Genomic DNA, 23,041 nt, shown 5'->3' with positions numbered 1-23,041 from the left:
ACCTCTATGACCCAGTATGGATTTATTTTCAGTAGCTTTTGAAGTAGTTTTTGAACTTGAACAAACTCCCTTTTAAAATTTTAAATGTTTATATTTTTGTATTGTATGTTTTATTTTCAAAATATTCTCAAACTGACCTCCACGGTCTTATAACCGTGTATAAATATTTGCATTTTAATGGCTTCTATGGCAACAATTTACTGAAGGTGGTGTCGCGCTTCCGGGTTGATCCACCTGACGAGCACGGGACGTGACGTCACGCAGGTGGCAGTCTCTCCGTCTCCGCTCAGAGAGGAGTAGAAGGAGTGATTGAGGAAAACGCCGAATTCTTGGACTTTATGGATCCTGCGGGGGTGATTCAGACTCGGTGCAGAGTTTAGGGAGAGTCGTTTGTTTGTTTGTTTTTTCTTGTTATGTTTTTCTCCAAACTGACCGTCAGCGAGTCGCGACTGACTCATAAAAACACACCCGATATATATCTTCAATAGTTTGTTTGTGTTTTGTCTTCAGATTATGGAGTCTGCAGGTAAGAGGACTTCTGCTGTTCAGTACATCAACAATTAAACTACAAACCCTGATTTTTATCCTGAAAGCTTATAATTCTTCCTCTGAATCCATCTTTTATTGCTGCTGATTCAAAAACCTAAACTAGCTTGAAAATAAAGGTTTTTCATGGCTCTAATTTCACTGCAGGGTTATTTTTATATGCTAAAGTTTTAAGCATTGACTAGTTTAACAGGACCTGTAATACAGGAAGGTATAGCTAATTACCAACAGGTTAATGTTTAATCTCAGTACTCTGACCATTTCAGGCCATTTGCGGCCTTTTTCTAAGCAGTATAGTAACACCTTGTTTCAACACTATGTTAACCAGGTGCTTTCCCAGGATTACGAGTTGGAGGCAGCATGTTTGTTTTAAATTAGCTGTTCAAGCGACAATGAAAATAAAGATATTCATTCATGTGTTCTTTTATATCGATTAACTGTTTTAGTATAGAAACAAGTAGCAGTGGTAGATTCTGTACTAAGTCAAAGTTATAATCCTTCAGCTCTACTACAAAAAAATTCAGCATCAAATTAAACTTACATATCTAAAGTAAAACCAGCGGATATCCAGATCCTCTGTGGGGACTCCTAAAGGAGCAAATAAGACAGCAACTGAAACCTTAGTGAAGAGGCTCATATACGCGGGTAGTGCATTCAAACACTTGCGCACACCTGCACCACGCTGCATATTTCAGTATCCCTGTTTTTACTTGTTCTTACTTCTTCTTTAAGTTGGACCAATTCTGCTTCCAGCACAATTTTTTATTCCACTATACTAGAGTAGTTTGGCATGACTGGCAGCTCAAAATAACCCTTCTTTAGCCTTTACTGGGCTTTGGTGAACCGCATCAGTTCATTGCCTATCTATAACAAAACCAATTAAACCCCTCCCCCTTCAAGTCAGCTTACTTCTGATTGGCTCCTGCTCGTAAGCTGGAAATGGGTGAAGCTTCTGTATCTGCATATCTCCTCTCTATTACATCATACAGAGAGAGAGTTGAAAAAACTGTGCAAAACTGAGTGTTTTTGGATCAGTGTGAACTTTTGGCCCTCAGGTGTTACTTTACACACACCGACCTCTTTATCAGCAGGTTTAGCACAGGAACAGGATACATGTGACAGAAAATAAGGAAGAACAGAATAAGTCTCTACCTTCTGTCCCTGCAAGTCATAAATAGATATTTTCACATTGATTATAATTTAATAAACCTGTAAATATGCACATATGAATCAAAACCACTGTAATGATGATGATTTCTCTTTGTTTTTAATTGGTAATTTAATTTGGTATCTGAAGAGGCAGTTCAGTGTTTTTATAGGGACAGGTATGTAGCTTGAACCAGTCCATACACCACAGGATTTATAGCTAACCCCATCCATCGCTCATCCCTTAAATAATCTCAGATGTCAAACTGTGACTTTTGACGAGACTAAACTTTTCTCTCCTCCTATCATTGATTAGATGGTCAGCGGGGGCGGGACGGCAGTGGCAGCAGGTGGAAAGGTTCCCCACTTGATGTGATCATGAGTCAGATCCGCAGGAAGCGCACGGCCTCAGACAGGAAGCCGTTAGGACGCTTCCTGTCGTGGACTTCGGACCGGCCGGGGATCCCCGAGGACGGAGAATCGGAGATGAAAGAGGACAGAGGACCGAACTCAGGTTTGTACTGTTCAAAGCAGCACGAGATTTTAACTTAGATTTTTTTTTAATGGGTGTTTAGTTCAAGGTTACACTGAGGGCCCCAGGAGTCTGGGGCAGCTGTAGGTCAAAAGGTAGAGCAGGACATCTACTAATCAGAAGGTTGGTGGTTTGAGCCCTGACTGCTCCGGTCTGCATGCCAAATATCCTCGGGATAGATGCTAACCCCAAGCTGCTCTCCGATTGCATCCATTGGAGTGTAAATGTCAGATAGAAAGCCTTTACGTGAAGAAAAAAATGACGCACTTTAATTGCTCAACTAGAAAAGCTGTATAAGAACCAGTCTGTTTAGGAGAAGCAACCATTCTGTATTCACAGTACTGCAGTCTTTTTAAGAGAAAGTGACTTAAAAGATCATTTAAAAGAGAGAAAGAAAGAAAAATCCTAGTATTTCAAACATGTCCTAGTTTTTAGAGAGGAAAGCGTAAAGAGGTTGCTTTATTTTTTTTTAAAAAGGTGGATAAAATCAGAGGTTCAGAAACAAAATACAGAGCTCAAGAAAATACAGTTTACTGTGGAAAATCAGTTTACAGTGACATGCTAAGCCCTGTGGGTGTGTATCGTGTGTTTCAGGCTTTGCAGCGTCAGCAGAGAGTGAGCGGGACGTCGGCTGGGGTCGAGTGTGTGTTTTCTTGAAGAGACTCGGGAAGAAAGCCGACAGCAGGAGCCTCAGTTTGGCTCACTGTGATCTGACGGCTACAGACCTCCTGGAGCTTGGTACAAAAACGCACATACCTGTCACACAAGACAGACATGGTATCTGTCAGATAACTGCATTAAAAATACGCCCAAAGGCACAAACACAATGATGCAGCTTCATTTCAAGAGGCGGAGCATCTGAAATTAAGTCTGAATAAAGTAATGTGACTTCATTGTAAGGCGTCAGCTGGCAGAAAGGCAGACAGATGTTTTTCTTGCCGTTTCTTCTCAGCAACGTTGCTGCAGTTCCTCCCCCAGGTGGAAGAGATGGACATCTCCTGGAACGAGTTGATCGGTGGATCCCTGACGGCTCTGACGTCTCATCTGCAACACGTGGGCGAGGTCAGGACGCTGAGGCTCTGCAGCTGCAGGCTAAATGGCGAAGACGTCGTTGCTCTTGGTGGGATCTTCAGTGCAGACACTCTGCTTTATTTATTCTTATTTATAGCTATAACAGAACAATCTCTTTATGCAATCAAGTTATTTTTGCTTGATTTCCTTCCTCACTACAGCTCCCATGAGGCTTTGCTGAATGGTTCACACTCTTGTCTTGACAGAAAAACTTTTGTCTGATCACATGTCGTTGGATTTTTCCGTGTTTTGTGCAGGTGAAGCTCTCAGCTACATCCCTGCTCTGGAAGTTCTTGATTTGTCCTGGAACAGCGGCGTTGGGGGCGGTGGTCTGCAAGGCCTGCTGGGGAACCTTCACCCATCACTGAGGGAGCTCCACCTGGTGGCCTGTCAGCTCACTGCGGCCGATGCTACAGTGCTGGGTAGTAACTTCAAATCTATGGAGCACATCTTGAGCTCCATAGTTTTATTCCTCAAGTAGAATAGAATAGAGTAGCTTTTCATGATTTATATTCAAAATAATCCTACTTTATCTTATATTGGGCTGTGCTTCACCCCTACAGTTCATCCACTGCGCATAAGCCCTCAGTTTTACAGCTTTGATCATTCATCTTGATTTACTGGCTCACAGAGAAATTTCAAACTAACTCACAGAAAAAAATTCTGTCTTGAGAGGATAGCTTTAGCTAATTTATCTGAACTCTGTTTACTTTATGAGGTAACGATGACCATATAAGGAATATCCTCTCTCTGTGAGATGATAAAGACTCAAGGGGAAAAAGACTGAATCTGAGTGTCTAAAGCGGGCTGAAGATTAGTTTGCCTGCACCGACCTCATTATTAGTTAGATGTATAGTATAGTTATATTATAGAAGAGAACATAAGGAGCAGCAGTTTGGATCCATTTTAACAGGGCTGTCAGTTGGTGTTTTATTATGTTCTTGTCTGTTTTTTTGCTGTCTCTTCGTTGATACATTTGTATGGATGAGGTTTTCCTGTTCATAAATCTCTCAGGAGGAATGGTGGCTGCTCTGCCCAGACTCTGTGTGCTGGACGTCTCTTGTAATGCTCAGCTCACACGGGAAGTGGACACTGGTGGCTTCAGGGAATTGGTCAGCTCTCTCTCTCACGCCACCTCCCTCACCACGCTTCGACTGCAGGCCTGCGGTCTAACGCCTGACAGCCTTGATGCTCTCGGTACAAAGATCTCTGAATTTTTCCTTTTTATTGCTACTTTTGTTTTATGTCCTATAAGAGTCTCGGAGGGGTAAATTAAAAAAAACACACCTCTGGTTGTCCTGCAGGTGGTTCACTCCGTTGCCTCCCCTCTGTGGGAGAGCTGGACCTGTCCTGTAACAAACTTCTAGCTGGTGGACTGAGCCGCCTCACCTTTCACCTGGCTCACGTCACACACCTGGAGAGACTTGACCTCCACCTGTGTTGCCTCACGCGAGATGATCTAGAGGCTCTGAGTGAGTTGCTACGAATCTCACACGCTGGACACTAATCGCATGCACGCTGCAGCAGTCATGTGACTCGTTGTTTTTCAGTCCAGGTGCTGCCCTCTCTCACTGCACTGACGGAGCTTGATGTGTCATCCAATAAGGAAGTGGGAGGTGTGGTCCACTCGCTGGTCTCCGCCCTCCCTGTGACACAAATGAGGCGGTTGCCATTCAACAGCTGCTACCTGAGCAACGAGTCCTTCACTGCTCTGGGTAACACACACACACACACACACACACACACACACACACACACACACACACACACACACACACACACACACACTTGTTTAGTTGTAGAAGTTTTCCTTCAAGTCATTCTCCCCGAATACCTCTTCCACCCTCTAGCCTGAAATGGTGAAAACTTTGTGTTTATGCATCAGCCCTGGGGGTGTCCTATCTGCATACGGTGGATATTTCCTGGTGTAAAGTGGTTGGCGGTCACTTGGCGCTCCTGCTGGATGCTCTGCAGCCATCAGTCGTCAGCGAGCTCCGTCTTTGCAGCTGCGAGCTCACCACTGATGACATGCAACATCTGGGTAACTAACACACAATGACATTATACTTTTTCTTTTTTGGTCTGTAGTGGATCATTAGGCTACATAAATGTATATTAAGACAAGTAAAGCCTGAAGGAAATTGATATTTCTTTCATTTATTTCATGCTGCCAGCATCTGTAGCTGTCGTATAAAACACAACAATGAAACTATTCGGTGTTATTTTTGTCTCCATCAGAAACATTGTGAACAAAACAGTCAAGTGAACAGGCATAAAGTGATCAGTTATCAATGGGTCCTCTTCCTCTGTGCAGCTGCCGTGTGCAGACGGGGCTGTCTCTCCTCACTCCGTGCACTGGATCTGTCCTACAACAGCTTGGTGGGAGACAACGGTTGGTGCAGTCTGTTTGCAGCAGGAGGTCTGGGCTCTCTGGAAGACGTGGATGTCAGTTTGCGACCTTCAACCTCTGCTCCGTGCTCAGCCTGGCTGCCCGCTCTGCTCCGAGCTCTGCCTCAAATGCCGGCGCTGGCTCGACTGGCCATGCAGAGGTGGACAGCTGACTGTCAGGAGAGAGAGCAGCTGAGGTACTGTCTGAAGAAGAGGAGCGTCCTGCTGGAATGGGATCCAGATTTACAAGACACATCATCAGCATGTAAAGGGAACAGTCAGGAGAGCCTAGAAGAGAGTCAGCCTGAGGAGTAGGGAGCAGAAAGCCTGAGTTATCTGATCTCAAATTAAAAGTCATCAGAGAGATTTCAAAAGAGCACTAGGGAAGAAAAACGCAATCAGGTCTGAAAAACCTTCTGATTACAAGTAAATTTGTCCAAACATTTGTACAATGTGACCAGCTGGGATGGGTCCTCTGGGACTGACCTTGAGTTTTACAATGTTGAACTCTTTGTTAGGTGTTTACGGTATCGTTTAATACTCTTCTTTTGTTCTTGAGCATGTTTGGAGTCTTTATTCCGTGGGGTTTATCCCTGTGTCTGTTTCCCTGTTGAGTTCGATATTCACACCGGATATGTCCCATTTTATTTTGGCGGTCAACTGTCAGAAACATTTCATGTTTAGTTTTACGTCCCTCTCCTCTCTCATTGTCATTGATCATCTTCACCTGTTTTGTTGGCTTTCTGTGTTTAAATGGTGGTGTCTTCTGTTTATGAAGGACAGTGGAATTAATTTGCTTTTTAATCTCATGAACTTTATCATTCTGCACTTGGACTTTGTAATTCTGCAGTCAGACAACAGCCTAAATAAAGATTCACCTTTGTTACATCTCCCACTCTTTTCCAATTGTGCAAAAACTGCGTTCAGCCATTACAAAAATACTTAAAAGACTTTGTTGCTACAATTTTTCAACAATTCATGATGAACATTCATGCCACAACAACTCAGCTGACAGACGGTTTAATGCTTTTCGTTGCAGTTTGATTACAATCGGGACATCAGAACAGAATCAGAGATACTGCTTCAACACAATGCTCAGGCTCTGGAACCAGTTTCCCAGATAGGGTCTGTGCAGCGGGGACTGGTTTGTGGCGCAGCTACAGGGGAGGCTGACAGACTGCAGCTCCATCAGTTCATCACGCCTCCCCTGCATAAGACGTGTCGGGACCTGAGGTTGTTGTTGTGAGTGGGGTTGCAGCTGAAAAGCAACCGAGTATTGTACGAACGAGCAACCAGATAAAGAACTGTTAGAAAGAGCGAACTATGTGGTCGTGTAGGGGATTCGCTTGTCACAGTCTGAGACTTTCCACACTCGCTACAGCTGAGTGGTCTAACTCCAGCATGGATGAGCTGATGTGTTTTTAAGTGACTAATTTGATTAAAAGACTTCCCACACTGATCACAGCTAAAGGGTCTGTCCCCACTGTAACTTTGTTGTCGTCTTTTTGGCTGCTTCATGGTGGTAATTTTCTTTCCACAGGGATAAACTGTGTGGTTTATCTCTGTTTACGGGGGCTGAGTGACTTCTGTTGGTGTCATCAGAGCACTGAGGTATCAGCTGGGTTACACCCCTTTGCTCCTGTAGTGACAAAAGCTGTGAGTTACGGAACAAGAGGAACCTAAAATTGATTTATTATAACATGGGAACATGCATGCAATATAGTATAAATACTAAAAACAAAGCTTATACAATTTTAAAAAGCTTGAAAGTCAGTATTTGGTATGACTGCTTTTAATATGCTTCTGCTTAAAAGACTAGCACTACCACTTAAAATAAATTCTGTGTTAGGAAAAGGTTTTGGTTTTAACATTACAATGTAAGATTTGATATACATGCACCTGTAGTTACATGCACCTCTAGTTATGGCTCATTGAGATGTTTTTCTGCTTCTTTGTCAGACTCATCTCTGACTTCCAATCACCTGTGACACCAAACACACCTTTATTTTTCCATTATTAAGTGATTCGTGTTGATTCAATGGTTTGCTTGTCTGATATGTGGTTTTGTACTTGACTGATGTCATTTAACTGCAGCGTACATTGGTGAAGTATGTTTAATAATAAACATACAACATACAATAAACAAAGAGGGATCAAATTTAAATCTCACTGACTAGGAAGCACACAGTGTTTGACGTTTTATATTAACTTTAATCTGAAATAATTTTTGCATTTTTTTCAAGTCCCCAGTGTTTCCTGATCCTTGGAGCACTCCTGGTTATCTGCTATGGTGGAGGTGGCCAATGTCTGGAGACAAATCGTTGTTCTGGGGAGCTGCTTTCCTCCAGTTACTTTACATCAGAATAGAAAGCATGAGAACGACCCTGATGGAAAACAGAAACAGCATCCAGGAAGTGAAATAAAGATTAAGCAGCCAAATTCTAGCTCTGGTTCGATGCTTACATTTGGAGGACTCTCGACCACAAACTGAGAGAAACTCTGTGAAGATGCAGAAACACATCACGTTTTGCAAACAAGCATACTATTTTTATAGTTAACTAAACTTATAGTTTATTAGAGTTGAGTTCCTACTCACAGACAACTGAAACATTCACATTTGGAAAGCTGACTGAATACATTTTTATTTGATTAATCTAAAGTTGTTCTTCTGTGTCTGAAAACACCCACTCCCACTTACTCAACCTGTGTTGTCGTCTGCTGCTGCTGTGGCCTACAGTAGCAGAAGACAACACTGCAACTGTAACAAAACTGATTACAGCATTATTTTTAAAACCTTCAGTGAATTCAACGTTCAAGATTTTTCAAGCATCCACAGAAACTTTGATCGTGTGCTAAAAATGCTAGTAAAGCTGACATCCATCACGAACAACCCACATCATCCTCTGCATGAGTCTGTGAGCTGAGCAGATCCTTGTCAGAGACCAAAACAGCCTCACTGCAGGAAGGAGCGCTTTCACAGATCATTGATCCCAACAGCAGTTAGACTCTATAACTCCTCAATCACGCTGTCATGAGTCACTGGACATTTACCTGGTGTGCAGGTATATGTGTATGTATATGTATACATGTGTATATTTAGTGTGTAGATGTGTGTGCAAGTACATGTCTATACTTATAGATACTTTTAGATATCTATTGCTTAAATAGTAATAGTAATGTAAGAATAATTAAATGTATTTCTTGCATTTCCACAACACTCTATCCATAGTCACATACTGTGTATGCTACTGTTGTATATAGTGTATTATCTTATTTATTTTGTAGTTGTTTATATTTTATTTGGATTTTTGGATTTTCTTCTGCTATCTCTACCTGAGCTGAGGTAACACACAAATTTTCCTGCCGTCGATCAATAAAGTCTAATCTTCTCATTGAATGCATTTCTGATGGAGATGAGACGTCATGCAGGACAGAGGTGAGGGGCGTGACATCACGGTGCCGTGACAACAACCTGGTGCTTAACATCAACAAAACCAAGGAGCTCATCGTGGGTTACAGGAGAGCAGCAGTAGCAGAGGTGGAGAGTCAGCTGCTTCAGATTCCTAGGCATCAACATCAGCGAGGGTGTCGTGCCATATTAAACCATTATACACCTCATTAGTAAAATAAAAAATGTGTTTAAATTGCATGAATTAATATTTATTAACGTCTCTTTGTGAGTCATACTGTGATAATGACTGCCACAAACAGAGCGTCCTCCTGTAACCATGGTTACGGGAGTTTGTTGCAAGAAGTGTTGTGAATCTCGCTGAGACAGGGAACCACTGAGAGCCTCAGATGAACCAGTCAGTCAGGTCGCTGTCGCCACTTCTCCTCCTCCTCCTTCGTCCCCTTTGTTTTTCAAGTACCTGTTAGGATTCTTTAGCTAGTTAGCATCACATTAGCTAGTTAGCATCACATTAGCTAGTTAGCATCACATTAGCAAACTGCTTCGGAGCACAGCTGCCGGAGTCGCGGGTTTTGTTGAATCAGGCGTTGGACCTGCTGGAGGAATGCTCTGCGATGATGGTGGAAAACAGCCGCCATTCAACCCATTTGAGAGCTTCAAAGAACTGGCTGCAGGTATGATTGAAAGTTTGACAACACCGACGTTGATGCGTCTGTGATTTATTAGTGATCGCTCACGTGTGCACGTGCATGTAGGTGAACGCTCGCGGCATGACGTCACACAGCTCAGTTCCTTTCTGCTTTGATGTCACAGTACGTGCCTTTGATCTTGCAGCACGTGACCTCCACTCGAGTCTATAAATAGGGGTGAAACAGCGGGACATGAATCTTGCATTTTGCATTTTAGTTGTCGTGCGTTAAATGTACAGACCGCGATCTTCCCTTTCTGAAAGCTTTCTGAAAACGGATTTCCAAAGTAATTGTAGCGAAATTAGGTCATTGACAATGTCTGTATCCAGTGTTAGAACCCCTACCCCCATTAATTCAGAGCCTTTTTCACCTGCTATCAGCGGGTGTTTCGATAGGCTCTCTGGATTACAGTGGCGCTTGATAGAAAATGGGATCTGGGACTCTGATGTCCAAGTAGCACTGGCTGATATGATTACTGATGTCATTCAGTCAGTTAGTGCAAGCACCATAAAAACGTTACTTCTAGGAGGTCAGGACCAATTAAATGATGCATCATCCCAGACATACCTTAGGTTAGCCGTGACAAAAATAAGCCCCGTATTGGGAGACTCTCTCTCAACCAGCTTTGCTGCTGCTCTTCATGTCACCCATGAGGAGTGTGAAAGCGCGGTGGCGCTGACACAGATGATTGAGGAGGAGATCTCAAATAAAGTCAACTCGGGTTGGGTTCTAGTCCCAGAAAACCCGGATTCTATTTATGTCACCAGAAAAATAACAAACATAAAAAACCTCAGATGCATGGTTTCTCATGCTTTCTCATGTCTGAAGAAATATAAAGGTAAGCTGAGCGGCCTGTGCATGAGGGGGGCTTTACCCACTTCCTTTAGTTCAAGTGATGAGAGTCTTGAATCCAAGCTCTCTGAGATGGGAACAATTAAAGAAATAAGTATGGCTCTCATGAGGTGGAGTACAGACAGAGAGATAAGTAAAGATGACCAGGACTGTCACATAGAACTGCAACCTGTGGAGGAAAAAGAAAGTGATGAGTTTGCAGAAGCTGAGGAGAAAGCTCAAAGTGATGTTGAAACAATCCTCAACAATCTGAATTATTTACATGATGAAGATCATGCAGATAAAGCTGCAGTTGACATTGTAAATGTGTTAATTGCAAACATTCAGTATCCTGATGCAGAAGATATCACATTAAGTGAGAAGTGTAGCTCACCCAAGCCTGCTTTTGACGTGGACCTGGTGATCAAAAAGGTGAAAGACTTTTTTGCATCATGCGCCCTAATTATAAAACCAGATGAAGTAAAACAACACTTCTTCAGGTTTGCTAAAAAGGAATTTCAAAAAATGAACAGTGAGCTGAAAGATCAGGTGAAGAAAAGCAAAGGATTTTTGACCTTTCAGAGACAACAGGCAACCTCCCCTGAGAGTGAAAGAGCTGACTCCAGGAAAAGCGAACACATGAATCCCTCAGAAGTTCCCAGAAAATCACCAACCTTAGAAACCACAGTTAAAAGTTCTTCTCCGCTCAAATTTACAACAGTTGTGCCGGTTCTGAATAAACTGTTTAGTAAATTAACCCAGGCAGGAAACCTTGACCTGACAAGTAAGGAGATGTTTTCAAGGGAGTTGACAGAAAATGTGTACGACCATGTCGAGTCAACATATTTAGCCCCCACGATGCAAATGGGTAAAAGTCTCTCAGAGTCTGACTTCTCTAAGACTTCACAGGGTAACTGTAATGTACCCTCTGCTCCTGAGGTGCCATATGTGCTCGTAGAAGATTCAGTGGAAAGGTTCTTACAAAACCTTCTTTTCTGGTTGGAGAATGAAACTTTAACCCAAACTATTATAAATGACAAAATTTCTGGTGCCGTGGAAGATATAGTAAGAGTGCTGACCCCATCAAAGGAAGAAGTTATGATTGGAGCAGATGCTGGTGAAACAAGCGACAGACTGTTTACATCACAGTCAAGTCCAGTTACTGATCTCACCAATCAGCCAGTTTGTGTGAGTGCAGAAGACCCGGACCTGGTTTCAAATACAAGCAGTGATCAGGCATCAGTCTCTGACACTGACCCCACAGAGGGTCAAAGTCAGCCAGCAACCTCTGAAAACCCAGAGGAAGAGCTGTCAGAAACATCAGTGTCAATTCACGCTAAGCTCATTGCCAATCAATTTAGTACTCTTCTAGCCACAAGAATCGCACAAAATTTGCACAAAAATACCAGAAATCTTCTGGATCCAAAAAAATTAGACTTGGCTATCAACCATCTGATAGATTTGGTACTTTCTGAAGTGAGATGCACAGAAAACCTGGAAATTCTTAAAATGAACAGGGTTGAATTAGTCAAGGCCACAGCTGAAGGTCTTATCAAGGAGTTTGGATCTGCAGACAAGTTCTTCGATGTAATGTTGTCAGAAGATTCATCTTTTGACGACACTATTCTGAAGCACCTAGCAATGAATATTGGTGATCAGGCATTAGTGTCTCACTCTGAACCCACAGAGGGTCAAAGTCAGCCAGCAGCCTCTGAAAACCCAGAGGAAGAGCTGTCAGAAACATCAGTGTCAATTCATGCTAAGCTCATTGCCAATCAATTTAGTACTCTTCTAGCCACAAGAATCGCACAAAATTTGCACAAAAATACCAGAAATCTTCTGGATCCAGAAAAATTAGAGTTAGTTATCAACCATCTGACAGATTTGGTACTTTCTGAAATGAGATGCACCGAATCCCTGGAAATTCTTAAAATGAACAGGGTTGAATTAGTCAAGGCCACAGCTGAAGGTCTTATCAAGGAGTTTGGATCTGCAGACAAGCTCTTCGATGTAATGTTGTCAGAAGATTCATCTTTTGACGACACTATTCTGAAGCACCTAGCAATGAATATTGGTGATCAGGCATTAGTGTCTCACTCTGAACCCACAGAGGGTCAAAGTCAGCCAGCAACCTCTGAAAACCCAGAGGAAGAGCTGTCAGAAACATCAGTGTCAATTCATGCTAAGCTCATTGCCAATCAATTTAGTACTCTTCTAGCCACAAGAATCGCACAAAATTTGCACAAAAATACCAGAAATCTTCTGGATCCAAAAAAATTAGACTTGGCTATAAACCATCTGATAGATTTGGTACTTTCTGAAGTGAGATGCACCGAATCCCTGGAAATTCTTAAAATTAACAGGGTTGAATTAGTCAAGGCCACAGCTGAAGGCCTTATCAAGGAGTTTGGATCTGCAGACAAGTTCTTCGAGGTAATATCAGAAGATTCATCTTTTGACGACACTATTCTGAAGCACCTAGCAATGAATATTGGTGATCAGGCATTAGTGTCTCACTCTGAACCCACAGAGGGTCAAAGTCAGCCAGCAGCCTCTGAAAACCCAGAGGAAGAGCTGTCAGAAACATCAGTGTCAATTCATGCTAAGCTCATTGCCAATCAATTTAGTACTCTTCTAGCCACAAGAATCGCACAAAATTTGCACAAAAATACCAGAAATCTTCTGGATCCAGAAAAATTAGAGTTAGTTATCAACCATCTGACAGATTTGGTACTTTCTGAAATGAGATGCACCGAATCCCTGGAAATTCTTAAAATGAACAGGGTTGAATTAGTCAAGGCCACAGCTGAAGGTCTTATCAAGGAGTTTGGATCTGCAGACAAGTTCTTCGATGTAATGTTGTCAGAAGATTCATCTTTTGACGACACTATTCTGAAGCACCTAGCAATGAATATTGGTGATCAGGCATTAGTGTCTCACTCTGGACCCACAGAGGGTCAAAGTTAGCCAGCAACCTCTGAAAACCCAGAGGAAGAACTGTCAGAAACATCAGTGTCACCTGATGATTGGCTAATTTCAAATCAATTTAGCGTTTCTCTGGTCATGAGAATAAAACACAAATTGCACAAAAATGCCAGAAATCTTCTGGATCGAGGAAAAATAGACTTAGTTGTCAACCATCTGACAGATTTGGTACTTTCTGAAGATAGATGCACCGAATACCTAAAAATTCTTAATAATAACATGAATAAATTAGTCAAGGCCACAGCTAAAGGCCTTATCGAGGAGTTTGGATCTGCAGACAAGTTCTTCAATGTAATGATATCAGAAGATTCATCTTTTGACGACACTATTCTGATGCACATAGCAATGAATCTCGGTGGCTTCGTGAATCCTCCAAAGAAATCCAAACTTGCCAGGTTTTTTTCAGCAGTGTTAAAAGCTTTGAAGAAGCCGTTCAGCTGCTGCTTTAAAGGCAGTACTGATGACTAAATTGTCATCTTGATTTTTTTCAAATACCTCTTTTAAAATCTTAAAGCAGTCTGGCCTCAGAGTTAACATCTGAGGTATATTTTATTTTAAAACTATTTCATTCGACTTTAATTAGACTGAGAAATATTCTTCATCGTGTCTCCTCGTATTATCGTTACCATCACCCCCCACCGGCCGAGGCAGATGGCCGTCCCTTCTGAGCCTGGTTCTGCCGGAGGTTTCTGCCTGTTACAGGTAGTTTTTCCTCCCCACTGTCACCAAGTGCTTGCTCATAAGGGATTATTAATATTTGGGGTTTTCTTGCTGCTACTGTAGGGTCTCTATCTTACAGTATAAAGCAACTTGAGGAGACGGTTGTGATTCGATGCTATATTACAAATATTAAATTCAGCTGAATCTTAAAAACATGTAATATAGCATCACATCACCATCAAATCAAGAACTGAAAAATAAAACAAAATAAAAAACCAAACCTACATTGAAAACTGTTTGTGATTTGTCTTGTGCTTTCAAAATATATTGTCAAATATGAAAAGCTGCATTTGTATGCTCTGGTCATTAGTGCTGGTATTTTAATGTAAGCAAACACAAGGAACATACACCGATGTGTAAGTGCTACAGATCAGTGGTCCCCAACCCCCGGGCCTCGGACCAGTACCGGTCCGTGAGTCGTTTGGTACCGGGCCGCGAGAGTAGAGTCTCAGGTGTGAAATGTATGGTTTTCAAGGTTTTTATCGTTTTTCAGCGTTATTTTGTTATCGTTTTGGTCGTTAACTCGGTTTTCCTGGGTCTTTTCACATGTGTTATGAATAAATCTTCTTTTTTTCAGTACCGGTACTAGTTTTATTTTGTTGTATTTATCCGTGACACCTTAAAGGCCGGTCTGTGAAAATATTGTCGGGCATAAACCGGTCCGTGGCGCAAAAAAGGTTGGAGACCGCTGCTACAGATGAAGATGCAAAGAAACCATGAAATAATTAATGAAATAGTGAAGTTTATGAATAAAATAAACAACTGTAGCACCGTCTCAGTCTCGTCGAATCGCCCCTCTGCTTCTTCCATTCTAGCATCAACTCTTCTTAACCCTCGTCTAATATGTGCATATTGTTTGTTGTTGTGTTTCCTAAAGTCACGAAGCTCTTTCGGGATGTTCAGGAGGCTGGGCTCGTCTGCATCCATGCCCTCTGTGGCTAACCTTAGCTCGGGAGAGTAGCTCCTATCCACATGGCTTTTCTCTGTCTGCTCTTCTGTCTGAGTTGTGCCTCTCAAACTTCTTGTGACTATCCCCGTTTCCATATTTAAAAGCAATCTCACCTATTGTCAGAAAGATTACCGTATCTTATTATAAGAGAAATTTCTCCCACTTCCTGGTGTCTGGAGTCTCTAAAGTAAGCAAATGTGGTAAAGGGTGTGGGTGATTCTGGGATTGATGCAGGAGGGCGACAGAAATAAAAAGTAAAATATTAAATTTTTGCTGTTATTGACTTTGCTTTACAATATCAAACACTGAGCCAGATGCACAATAGTCATGTACATCACACGTAAACACATGAATGTAAAAAACACAGAGGTTAGGCCATCAAAGTGTGTGTAAAAGAAGTGTTTATGTCTGTCTTGCAGTTTCTGTTCCTGTCCGAGGTTTGCAGTGGAGAGCTCAGACCACACAGGACCGCCTCACCCTCAGAACATCTCCACCACCCTGCCCACTGTTAAGAGGTCAGAGGTGAGACTCTTAATTTGTCTGTTAAACCGATGCGGTTTCTCTTTCAGTCAGACCTCCAGGGCTCAAGCTCTCGCTCCCAGCTAATTGCAGACTCGTATGGCTCTGAATGACTTCTGATCTCCTCTGGGGAAAAAGGGGAGCTTAATTTCTTCTTCTGTCTTTCTCTTTCTAATTGTGCAGGTGAGTCACTCGGCGTGTGTGATGACCACCGCCGTCATCTGTAAGCTGCTGCGCTCCAAAGAGGCCATGGCCACGATGGACATCAGGAACTGGCCCCCAGTGCTGGACACCGGTACAGCGTTTCATTCATATCCGCACAGGGAAATCACGCTCGCATGAAGTACTTTAATTTAACATAAATGCAGGTCGTGCACAGCCGCCTCACAATGCAGTCTGAGTAGTTCTGGTTGCAGATATAAACCTAAAGAATGCACATTAAATGAAATCCTCTGCTGTGATGAAACCTGCCTTTACAGCTCCATCACTCTGTGATTTATCGAAAAATAAAAACTTGCTGTAGCTGCAAGTCTGTGGAGGTCCCCACCACTGCTTTAGAGAATCAAAGCACCAGGAAGTGGGAATAATTTCTCCTATAATAAGGATTTTTAGGTCCCTGATAACAAAAATGAGCAGATTTTATCCAGTTTGGTAACGTTTACATCACTAGAGAAGAAAATATAGCCACATTATTATAATTACTAAAAACTACAGATATGAAATATCCAGATTTTAGAGACCCAGAGAGGTGAAGAGCAAAGCAGCAAACAGAGAAAGCTTTGTAAAGTAAACAGTTTTAGCTTCATCCTTCTGTCTGTGTGCGGAAACAACATCACATCAGAGGGTCTGCTGTTGTTGGCTCAGGCTGAGAAATCCAGCTCGACTCTGACTCACATGTACATCTGGGGAAATCACCTGGAGGAGCCCGTATGCCAGGTACACCCCTCAGATGTCTGTTTCCTAATGCGGGCTGAAGTCCTGTTGCCGATCCTGACGGTCTGGGGCCTGCCAGTCAAAAAGTCATGTAGCCAGTCACAGAGGGTGGGGTCTGCTTGCCTCCACCCCAGAGAGAAGGGTTACATCTCCAGGGTCTGGGGTGGGGTGCCCTGAGGCCCAGAGGCCTCAGGGCACCCCACGGGCACGTCACTGGCCTCTGCTCCATGGCTGCTGGGTGACCCCTCGTTTGGGCCTCTCCTCAGCTCTTCCCAGGAGGGTGGCACGGTTACCCCCCGGTGGTCCTCCTTGGGTCTGGCCTGGATCTCCTCCATGCCCGCTTCATGCCCTGGGGGACGGGGCTATGGCTCCCCACACTCCCTAGCAGATCATTATGTGGAGAAACTTTTGGAATACATGCGTACTGATGCACACAGGTATGCACACAGGTGTACACACGGGTGTTCACAGACACAAACTACACCTTTCTTGGCTGCTGCCTCAAAGCACATTGTGCGCTGTCAATCTTACATGCTGCACAATAACATTTAATATTTAGTATCTACTGTTATCTACTGTTAGCTAGTTTATTGTGATGGTGCTGTATTTATTATGTTGCTCTTTTTTGTTTGTTTTCTCTTCTGTTTTTTTTCTTCTCCATACAGGTGATCCAGGTGTTTTGTTTGTTTTTCTTTTTTTCTTCCTCCCTTTCTCACCGTCTCCTTCCCCCTCTATTTCTCTCCCTCTCTTTCTTGCCAAGCAGTCTGGGCCCAATCTGCCAGCTTACCCAGGGGAACGCGAAGGCGTTCTCATGCTAGCCAATAGATGTAATCCCTCCTGCGAGTCTGTTCTGGGCCTCCAACTGGTAGGACATGCCCAAAACACTCCTCCCAGCAGAAGCCTTTGTCAGATGCTTGAACCAAAGAACTGGTTCCTTTGAATGTGGCAGAGCAGTAACTCGAATTCACTCTGGTCGATCAAGCTGCTCACCCTACCTTTAAGAAAGAGCCCAGTTACCCATCAGAGGAAACCCATTTTCACTGTTTTATATGTGATGTCATTGTTTTGGTCAGTACCCAGAGCTTGTAACCATAAGTGAAGGTAGGAACATAGATCAGATACTGTCCCAGTATACCCTGGAGGTCGCCACCTGATGAAGCTAACACGAAGCCTGCAAAAAGACAACCACAGTGGAGACCCTCAACAACCTGGTATCGCTAGAATGTGTCCATAAAAACCAGAAACAGAATCTATGACAAAGAAAGAAGAGGTCCGACTTCTCCCCGGCTGTACAGGGACCTCATACTCCCCAAGGACCCTGACAGGATCACCATGTGCACATGAATAGGACCCTATCCCTACTTTTATGGCAGAACTGCATTGAACGAGCAACCTGACATGTTTCTTATGGACATGTAGAGTAGAGGGTTAAGAATCTTTTGCTGTGAATGACTTCAGCACTCTTTAAGGCTTTTTAAGCATCAACAGAAACTCTGCTCAAACAGATTTATTAAAATATAAAATATTGCTTGCTGAGAAAGATCACACAACACATTGAACATTTCTCTTCTGCAACAAGCATGTCTGTTTATGGATGTAATTATTTCAGGAGGTGTAGTAGAAGTCAATGTCTTAAAATATTAGAAATGATTGCCACTAATTGTGTTTGTGATGAACAAACAAAATACTTTCATAAACTTAAATCTTGCAGTTTAAATAATCTTTTAGTTGTCCATGATGTGCGGTGGAATCAGGGCTTGCAGCAGTCTTTGTAGGCACATCTGTACCATTACAGTCGATGTTGTAAACTGGTTTCCTCAAACTCTGGAAGACCTCAGCGAGGAACACGTGACCATCCACCTCATAGGGGCTTACATCTGTCTGTTCTGGATGCAGCCGGCCGCTGGATATCAGCTCCTTGAAGGCCTGAAGCAGGGAGGGAGCGTCTATCTGTCAGAGGGGTGATGGGATGTTAGAGGAGAAGATGAAACAGACATCTGAGGGCTGTACCTGGCATACGGGGTCCTCCAGGTGGTTTCCCCAGATGTACATGTGAGTCAGAGTCGAGCTGGATTTCACAGCCTGAGCCAACAACAGCAAACCCTCTGATGTGATGTTGTTTCTGCACACAGACAGCCTTGCACAGAGCGCAGGTTGGTGACAACAGGTCAAGATTAAAGGATTAAAAAAGGATGAAGCTAAAACTGTTTACTTTACAAAGCTTTCTCTGTTTGCTGCTTTGCTCTTCACCTCTCTGGGCCTCTAAAATCTGGATATTTCATATCTCTAGTTTTTTCATAATCTTACGCTCTTCAGAATACTTAACCTTTTTTCTGTTTTCCTCAGTCCGAAAAATATATTGAAACACAAACATTCAAAGATATTTGAACCCTTTGAATCATTACGTTCATGGATCTTTTCTTCTCTTCACATTCAAATTCTTAAAGTTATGCAAAAATCAGGTCAATTTAACTTTGTCCTTGTCTGTCCTTGTTAGATGTTGAAAAATCTCTAAGTAATAAAAATTGATAGTTTTTCTTCAGAGATCCTAAATCCCTGAAAGTCACTTTAAAAAAGACCCTATATAGTCCTTCTGTGTAAACTTTGTCTCAATGTAAAAAACAAACAATCAGGCTTCTGGTTTCTAAAGTCATTAAAATGTCATTAAAATAAGCAGAAAACATGATTCTGTCTGTGCTGCAAACCTCCATGTGTATCAAAACTGGGCAACCTCTTTACCAAAAGAGTGTGGTTGATTCTGGGGTTGATGCAGGACTCACTCTTTGAGGGTGCTGCGCGGACAGGTGATGGCTTTGCTCAGGTACCCAGCTCCACCATCTCCAATCTGATTGGATGACAGATCTAAAATCTCCAGGGCCCTGTTCTGCTTCAGCATCATGGCGAGATGAAACGCACCGTCACGGGTCACACGGTTGCTACAGAAATCCAAGAAAGACAAATGTATGGTATGAAGAGGAGGAAATGTGCCCTCTGCTGGCTGCTCGACTCGTTTCCTACCTGCACAGGTCCAGGTAGCGCAGGCTGTTGTTCCGCCCCAGGCCTTCAGTGAGCTGCTCTATCCCAGTGTCGGTCATCCCCATCCTCCCCAGGTGGAGCTCCATCAGGCTGCTATTCACTGCCAGCATCTTAGAGCAGTGCACTGCCCACTCCTCCTGAGACACAAAGAGCTGGCTCAGATCAGTCTGCCTCCCATTGAGTTTTATACCTGGTGTGTGTTTGCACCTGATGGCTGAAGAGCAGCGGGCGGCTGATATCGACAGAGCAAAGAGCCTTGTTTTTCTTCAGCATGATGATGAGCGCTATAATACTGCTGGTGTCCTGTAGGGATCGAGAAAACTCTCAGAAACAGAATGATGTCAGCACCAAACCTTTTTAAAAACTGAAGCCCATCTACCAGGTCGCAGTCGGCCACTTCCAGCTCCTGCAGCGCGCAGTTCTCCTGCAGCATGCTGGCCAGTTCCAAACCTCCTCCTCTCCCGATCTTGTTACCTGACAGCCTGAGAGAGAGCAGGGTGCTGTTACCCTGCAGAGAGAACGACAGGCGGGGACGTGGCTTCCACATTAGAAACGTTGGAGCCACATTAAAAGGAATGAAAATCCAACTGTAAATGAATTCTGCTAAAATCTAAAAGGATCTCATGAGTGAAGAGGAGTCTGGCCAGGATCGAGCTCATTTTAGTTCATGGGGCGTGGGGTTAAGCACCTAATTCCTAAAGGAAGAGTAAGAATAAAGTTTATATGAGAACATATTAAGTGTTAAACCTGCAGGCTGCTGGCGAGGACTTGAGCTCCATTGGCCTGGATGTCATTAAACATTAAATCCAAACAACTCAGAGATGATTTCTCCTCCTGCTCAGAGAAAACAAACACGAAATACATCAAACATGAAACATTTTACTTACAGAAAATGATCCACCCATTGCATTTTGTTACCTACTTGCAGGAGCTTAGCAAGGTGTTCAACTCCTTCATTTGTTATGTTGTTGTACCTCAGATCAAGACCTGGTCACTCACACACACACACACGTAGTTAAAGACAGTTAAACACACCTTGTCTGAATCAGTTGACGTGAATCCACCAGCTCACCTGTAACACACTTGTTATGTTGGAGACATTTACAGAGAGCGAGGACGTCGTCGTCACTGAGTCTCTGAACCTGTCTGACATTTCCTGGAAGTTTTAGGGTGAACTTCCTGCCACACAGACAAGTTTACCATGCCAGCAGAGAATCAATGTTTATATGGAAAATGCATTGGAAAAAACACACATCTTTAAACCAGGGTTGTCACACTCAGTTTAGTTAACCAGCCATGTGAGGCCCAAATAGATCTCTAAAAACCTGATATTTGAAATCTATAAATCTCTCTCTCTCTCTCCCTATATATATATATATATATATATATATAATATATATATATATATATATATATATATATATATATATATATATATATATATATGTCTGGTCTTGCAGTCTTGAGACTGCCTGGATTGATTACAAGAAGGCCTATGACTCAATGCCCCACAGCTGGATACTGGAATGCTTAGAATTGTACAAGATCAATGGGACCCTAAGAGCCTTCATCAGGAACTCAATGGGGATGTGGCGTACAACACTAGAGGCCAACTCCAAGCCCATAGCACAAGTCACCATCAAGTGCGGGATCTACCAAGGAGATGCTCTGTCCCCACTGCTGTTCTGCATAGGCCTGAACCCCCTCAGTGAGATCATTAACAAGACTGGCTACGGATACCGACTACGAAACGGAGCAGTTGTCAGCCACCTCCTGTACATGGATGACATCAAGCTGTATGCCAAGAGTGAACGAGACATCGATTCACTGATCCACACTACCAGGCTATACAGCAATGACATTGGAATGTCGTTTGGACTGGAGAAGTGTAGTCGGACAGTTACAAGTACCTGGGGATCCCGCAGGCAAATGGGAACCATGAAGAGGCCGCTAGAAAGGCTGCAACCACCAAGTACCTGCAGAGGGTCAGGCAAGTCCTGAGGAGTCAGCTGAATGGTAAGAACAAGATCCGGGCCATCAACACGTACGCCCTGCCCGTGATCAGGTACCCTGCTGGGGTAATAGGCTGGCCAAAGGAGGAGATAGAAGCCACTGACATAAAGACAAGAAAGCTCCTTACCATGCATGGAGGGTTTCACCCCAAGTCCAGCACCCTGAGGCTGTACGCTAAGCGGAAGGAAGGGGGCCGGGGACTGGTGAGTGTCAGCACCACAGTCCAGGATGAGACAACGAACATCCAAGAATACATTGGGAAGATGGCCCCAACTGACCGAGTGCTCAGTGAATACCTCAGGCAGCAGAAACCCAAGAAAGAGGAGGAAGACGAGGAACCATCATGGAAGGACAGGCCCCTGCACGGTATGTACCACCGGCAGATAGAGGAGGTGGCTGATATCCAGAAATCCTACCAGTGGCTGGACAAAGCTGGACTGAAAGACAGCACGCTGCCGCCTGGAACTACAGAACGTAGCTGTCAAACAAAACCTAAACAGTCCTGACCTGCGACAATATGAAACAGGAAAGTACCTCAGTGTAATCCATTTATTTCAACAAAGGCACTGTATTCTAAATACCACCTTTTAAAACGGTAACTGTAACGGAATACAGTTACTCATATTTTGTATTTTAAATACGTAACGGCGGTAGATGTATTCCGTTACTCTACAACACTGTATATATATATATATATATATATATATATATATATATTATTTTCACAACATTTAACCAGGTAACTGGTCAAACATTTTTTTAACCACGTGGTTATTTTCATACTGGGTGTGCTTAGTATGAAATATGAAACACTTCATGGGGATCAAGTGGTAATAAAATAATTCTAAAAAGTGCCAAGTGAGTGAGTGAATTTTCCAAGAGATTTAAATGTGTTTAAGTCCACAGTAGTATTAATCGGTAACGTTAACCCACTAAAATCTTCATTTTTGGTGCCCTAAAGTTACATTGGAGTTTAAAGTGTAAACGCTTACCCCGTTAACGGCGTCTTCTTCAATGACTGCGAAACGTACGGATTCACTTTTACCTTTCTCTCAGCGCGCACAGCTTTATAAAGCTCTGACATGCTTTGGGCCGCCATCACTAGATACTGTTTGAGTCGCTATGGCAACACGAGGGACGGCAGCCGCGGAGGTACAAACAAGTAACGGGAGGGAAATTTTAACGTAAGGTGGATTTTTGACAGAAGATAAACGTTAATGTATTAAAGAAATACAATAAATGAACGTGTAGGTTTGCATCTCAGTAAACAATTA

At 43.0% G+C, this 23,041-nt stretch overlaps 2 protein-coding genes and 1 long non-coding RNA gene across 7 annotated transcripts; 2 read left to right on the top strand and 1 right to left on the bottom strand.

The window, feature by feature from the left end:
* The first annotated feature begins 153 nt into the window (after window positions 1-153).
* Window positions 154-6,578, top strand: lrrc31 (leucine rich repeat containing 31). The gene is made up of 10 exons (XM_085468955.1): window positions 154-526; window positions 2,009-2,206; window positions 2,819-2,962; window positions 3,177-3,344; window positions 3,553-3,717; window positions 4,310-4,492; window positions 4,600-4,767; window positions 4,846-5,010; window positions 5,181-5,336; window positions 5,610-6,578. The coding sequence occupies exons 1-10, from the start codon at window positions 514-516 to the stop codon at window positions 5,996-5,998; spliced, it is 1,749 nt and encodes a 582-aa protein (XP_085325081.1). The 5' UTR covers window positions 154-513; the 3' UTR covers window positions 5,999-6,578.
* A 1,304-nt stretch (window positions 6,579-7,882) lies between these two features.
* lrrc34 (leucine rich repeat containing 34) lies at window positions 7,883-22,969 on the bottom strand. 4 transcript variants are annotated; one of them, XM_085468989.1, is made up of 10 exons: window positions 22,760-22,967; window positions 20,827-20,933; window positions 20,677-20,741; window positions 20,502-20,588; window positions 20,134-20,262; window positions 19,962-20,057; window positions 19,737-19,891; window positions 19,499-19,654; window positions 18,729-18,855; window positions 18,211-18,668 (listed from the first exon to the last, which is right to left on the bottom strand). In XM_085468989.1, the coding sequence occupies exons 1-10, from the start codon at window positions 22,864-22,866 to the stop codon at window positions 18,417-18,419; spliced, it is 1,281 nt and encodes a 426-aa protein (XP_085325115.1). In that variant the 5' UTR covers window positions 22,867-22,967; the 3' UTR covers window positions 18,211-18,416. The 4 variants fall into 4 exon arrangements, with proteins under 4 accessions (XP_085325117.1, XP_085325115.1, XP_085325116.1 ...); XM_085468990.1 differs by having other exon boundaries at window positions 18,211-18,644; window positions 22,760-22,966; XM_085468991.1 differs by lacking the exons at window positions 18,211-18,668; window positions 18,729-18,855 and adding an exon at window positions 7,883-8,067 and having other exon boundaries at window positions 22,760-22,969.
* Window positions 8,815-16,893, top strand: LOC146702212 (uncharacterized). Of its 2 annotated transcripts, none has more exons than XR_014922329.1 (3): window positions 8,815-9,766; window positions 15,686-15,781; window positions 15,969-16,893. It is a non-coding gene; the product is annotated as an uncharacterized LOC146702212 (long non-coding RNA). The 2 variants fall into 2 exon arrangements; XR_014922328.1 differs by having other exon boundaries at window positions 15,686-15,788.
* Window positions 22,970-23,041: the final 72 nt, after the last annotated feature.

Source organism: Copadichromis virginalis, linkage group LG9 (genome assembly GCF_057382275.1).
Source record: "Copadichromis virginalis isolate Kocher_CV1m ecotype Utaka linkage group LG9, C_Virginalis_male_GT1.1, whole genome shotgun sequence".
Lineage (NCBI taxonomy): Eukaryota > Metazoa > Chordata > Actinopteri > Cichliformes > Cichlidae > Copadichromis > Copadichromis virginalis.
The sequence above is the reverse complement of the archived record's forward strand: the minus strand, read 5'-3'. Positions and strand labels throughout refer to the sequence as shown.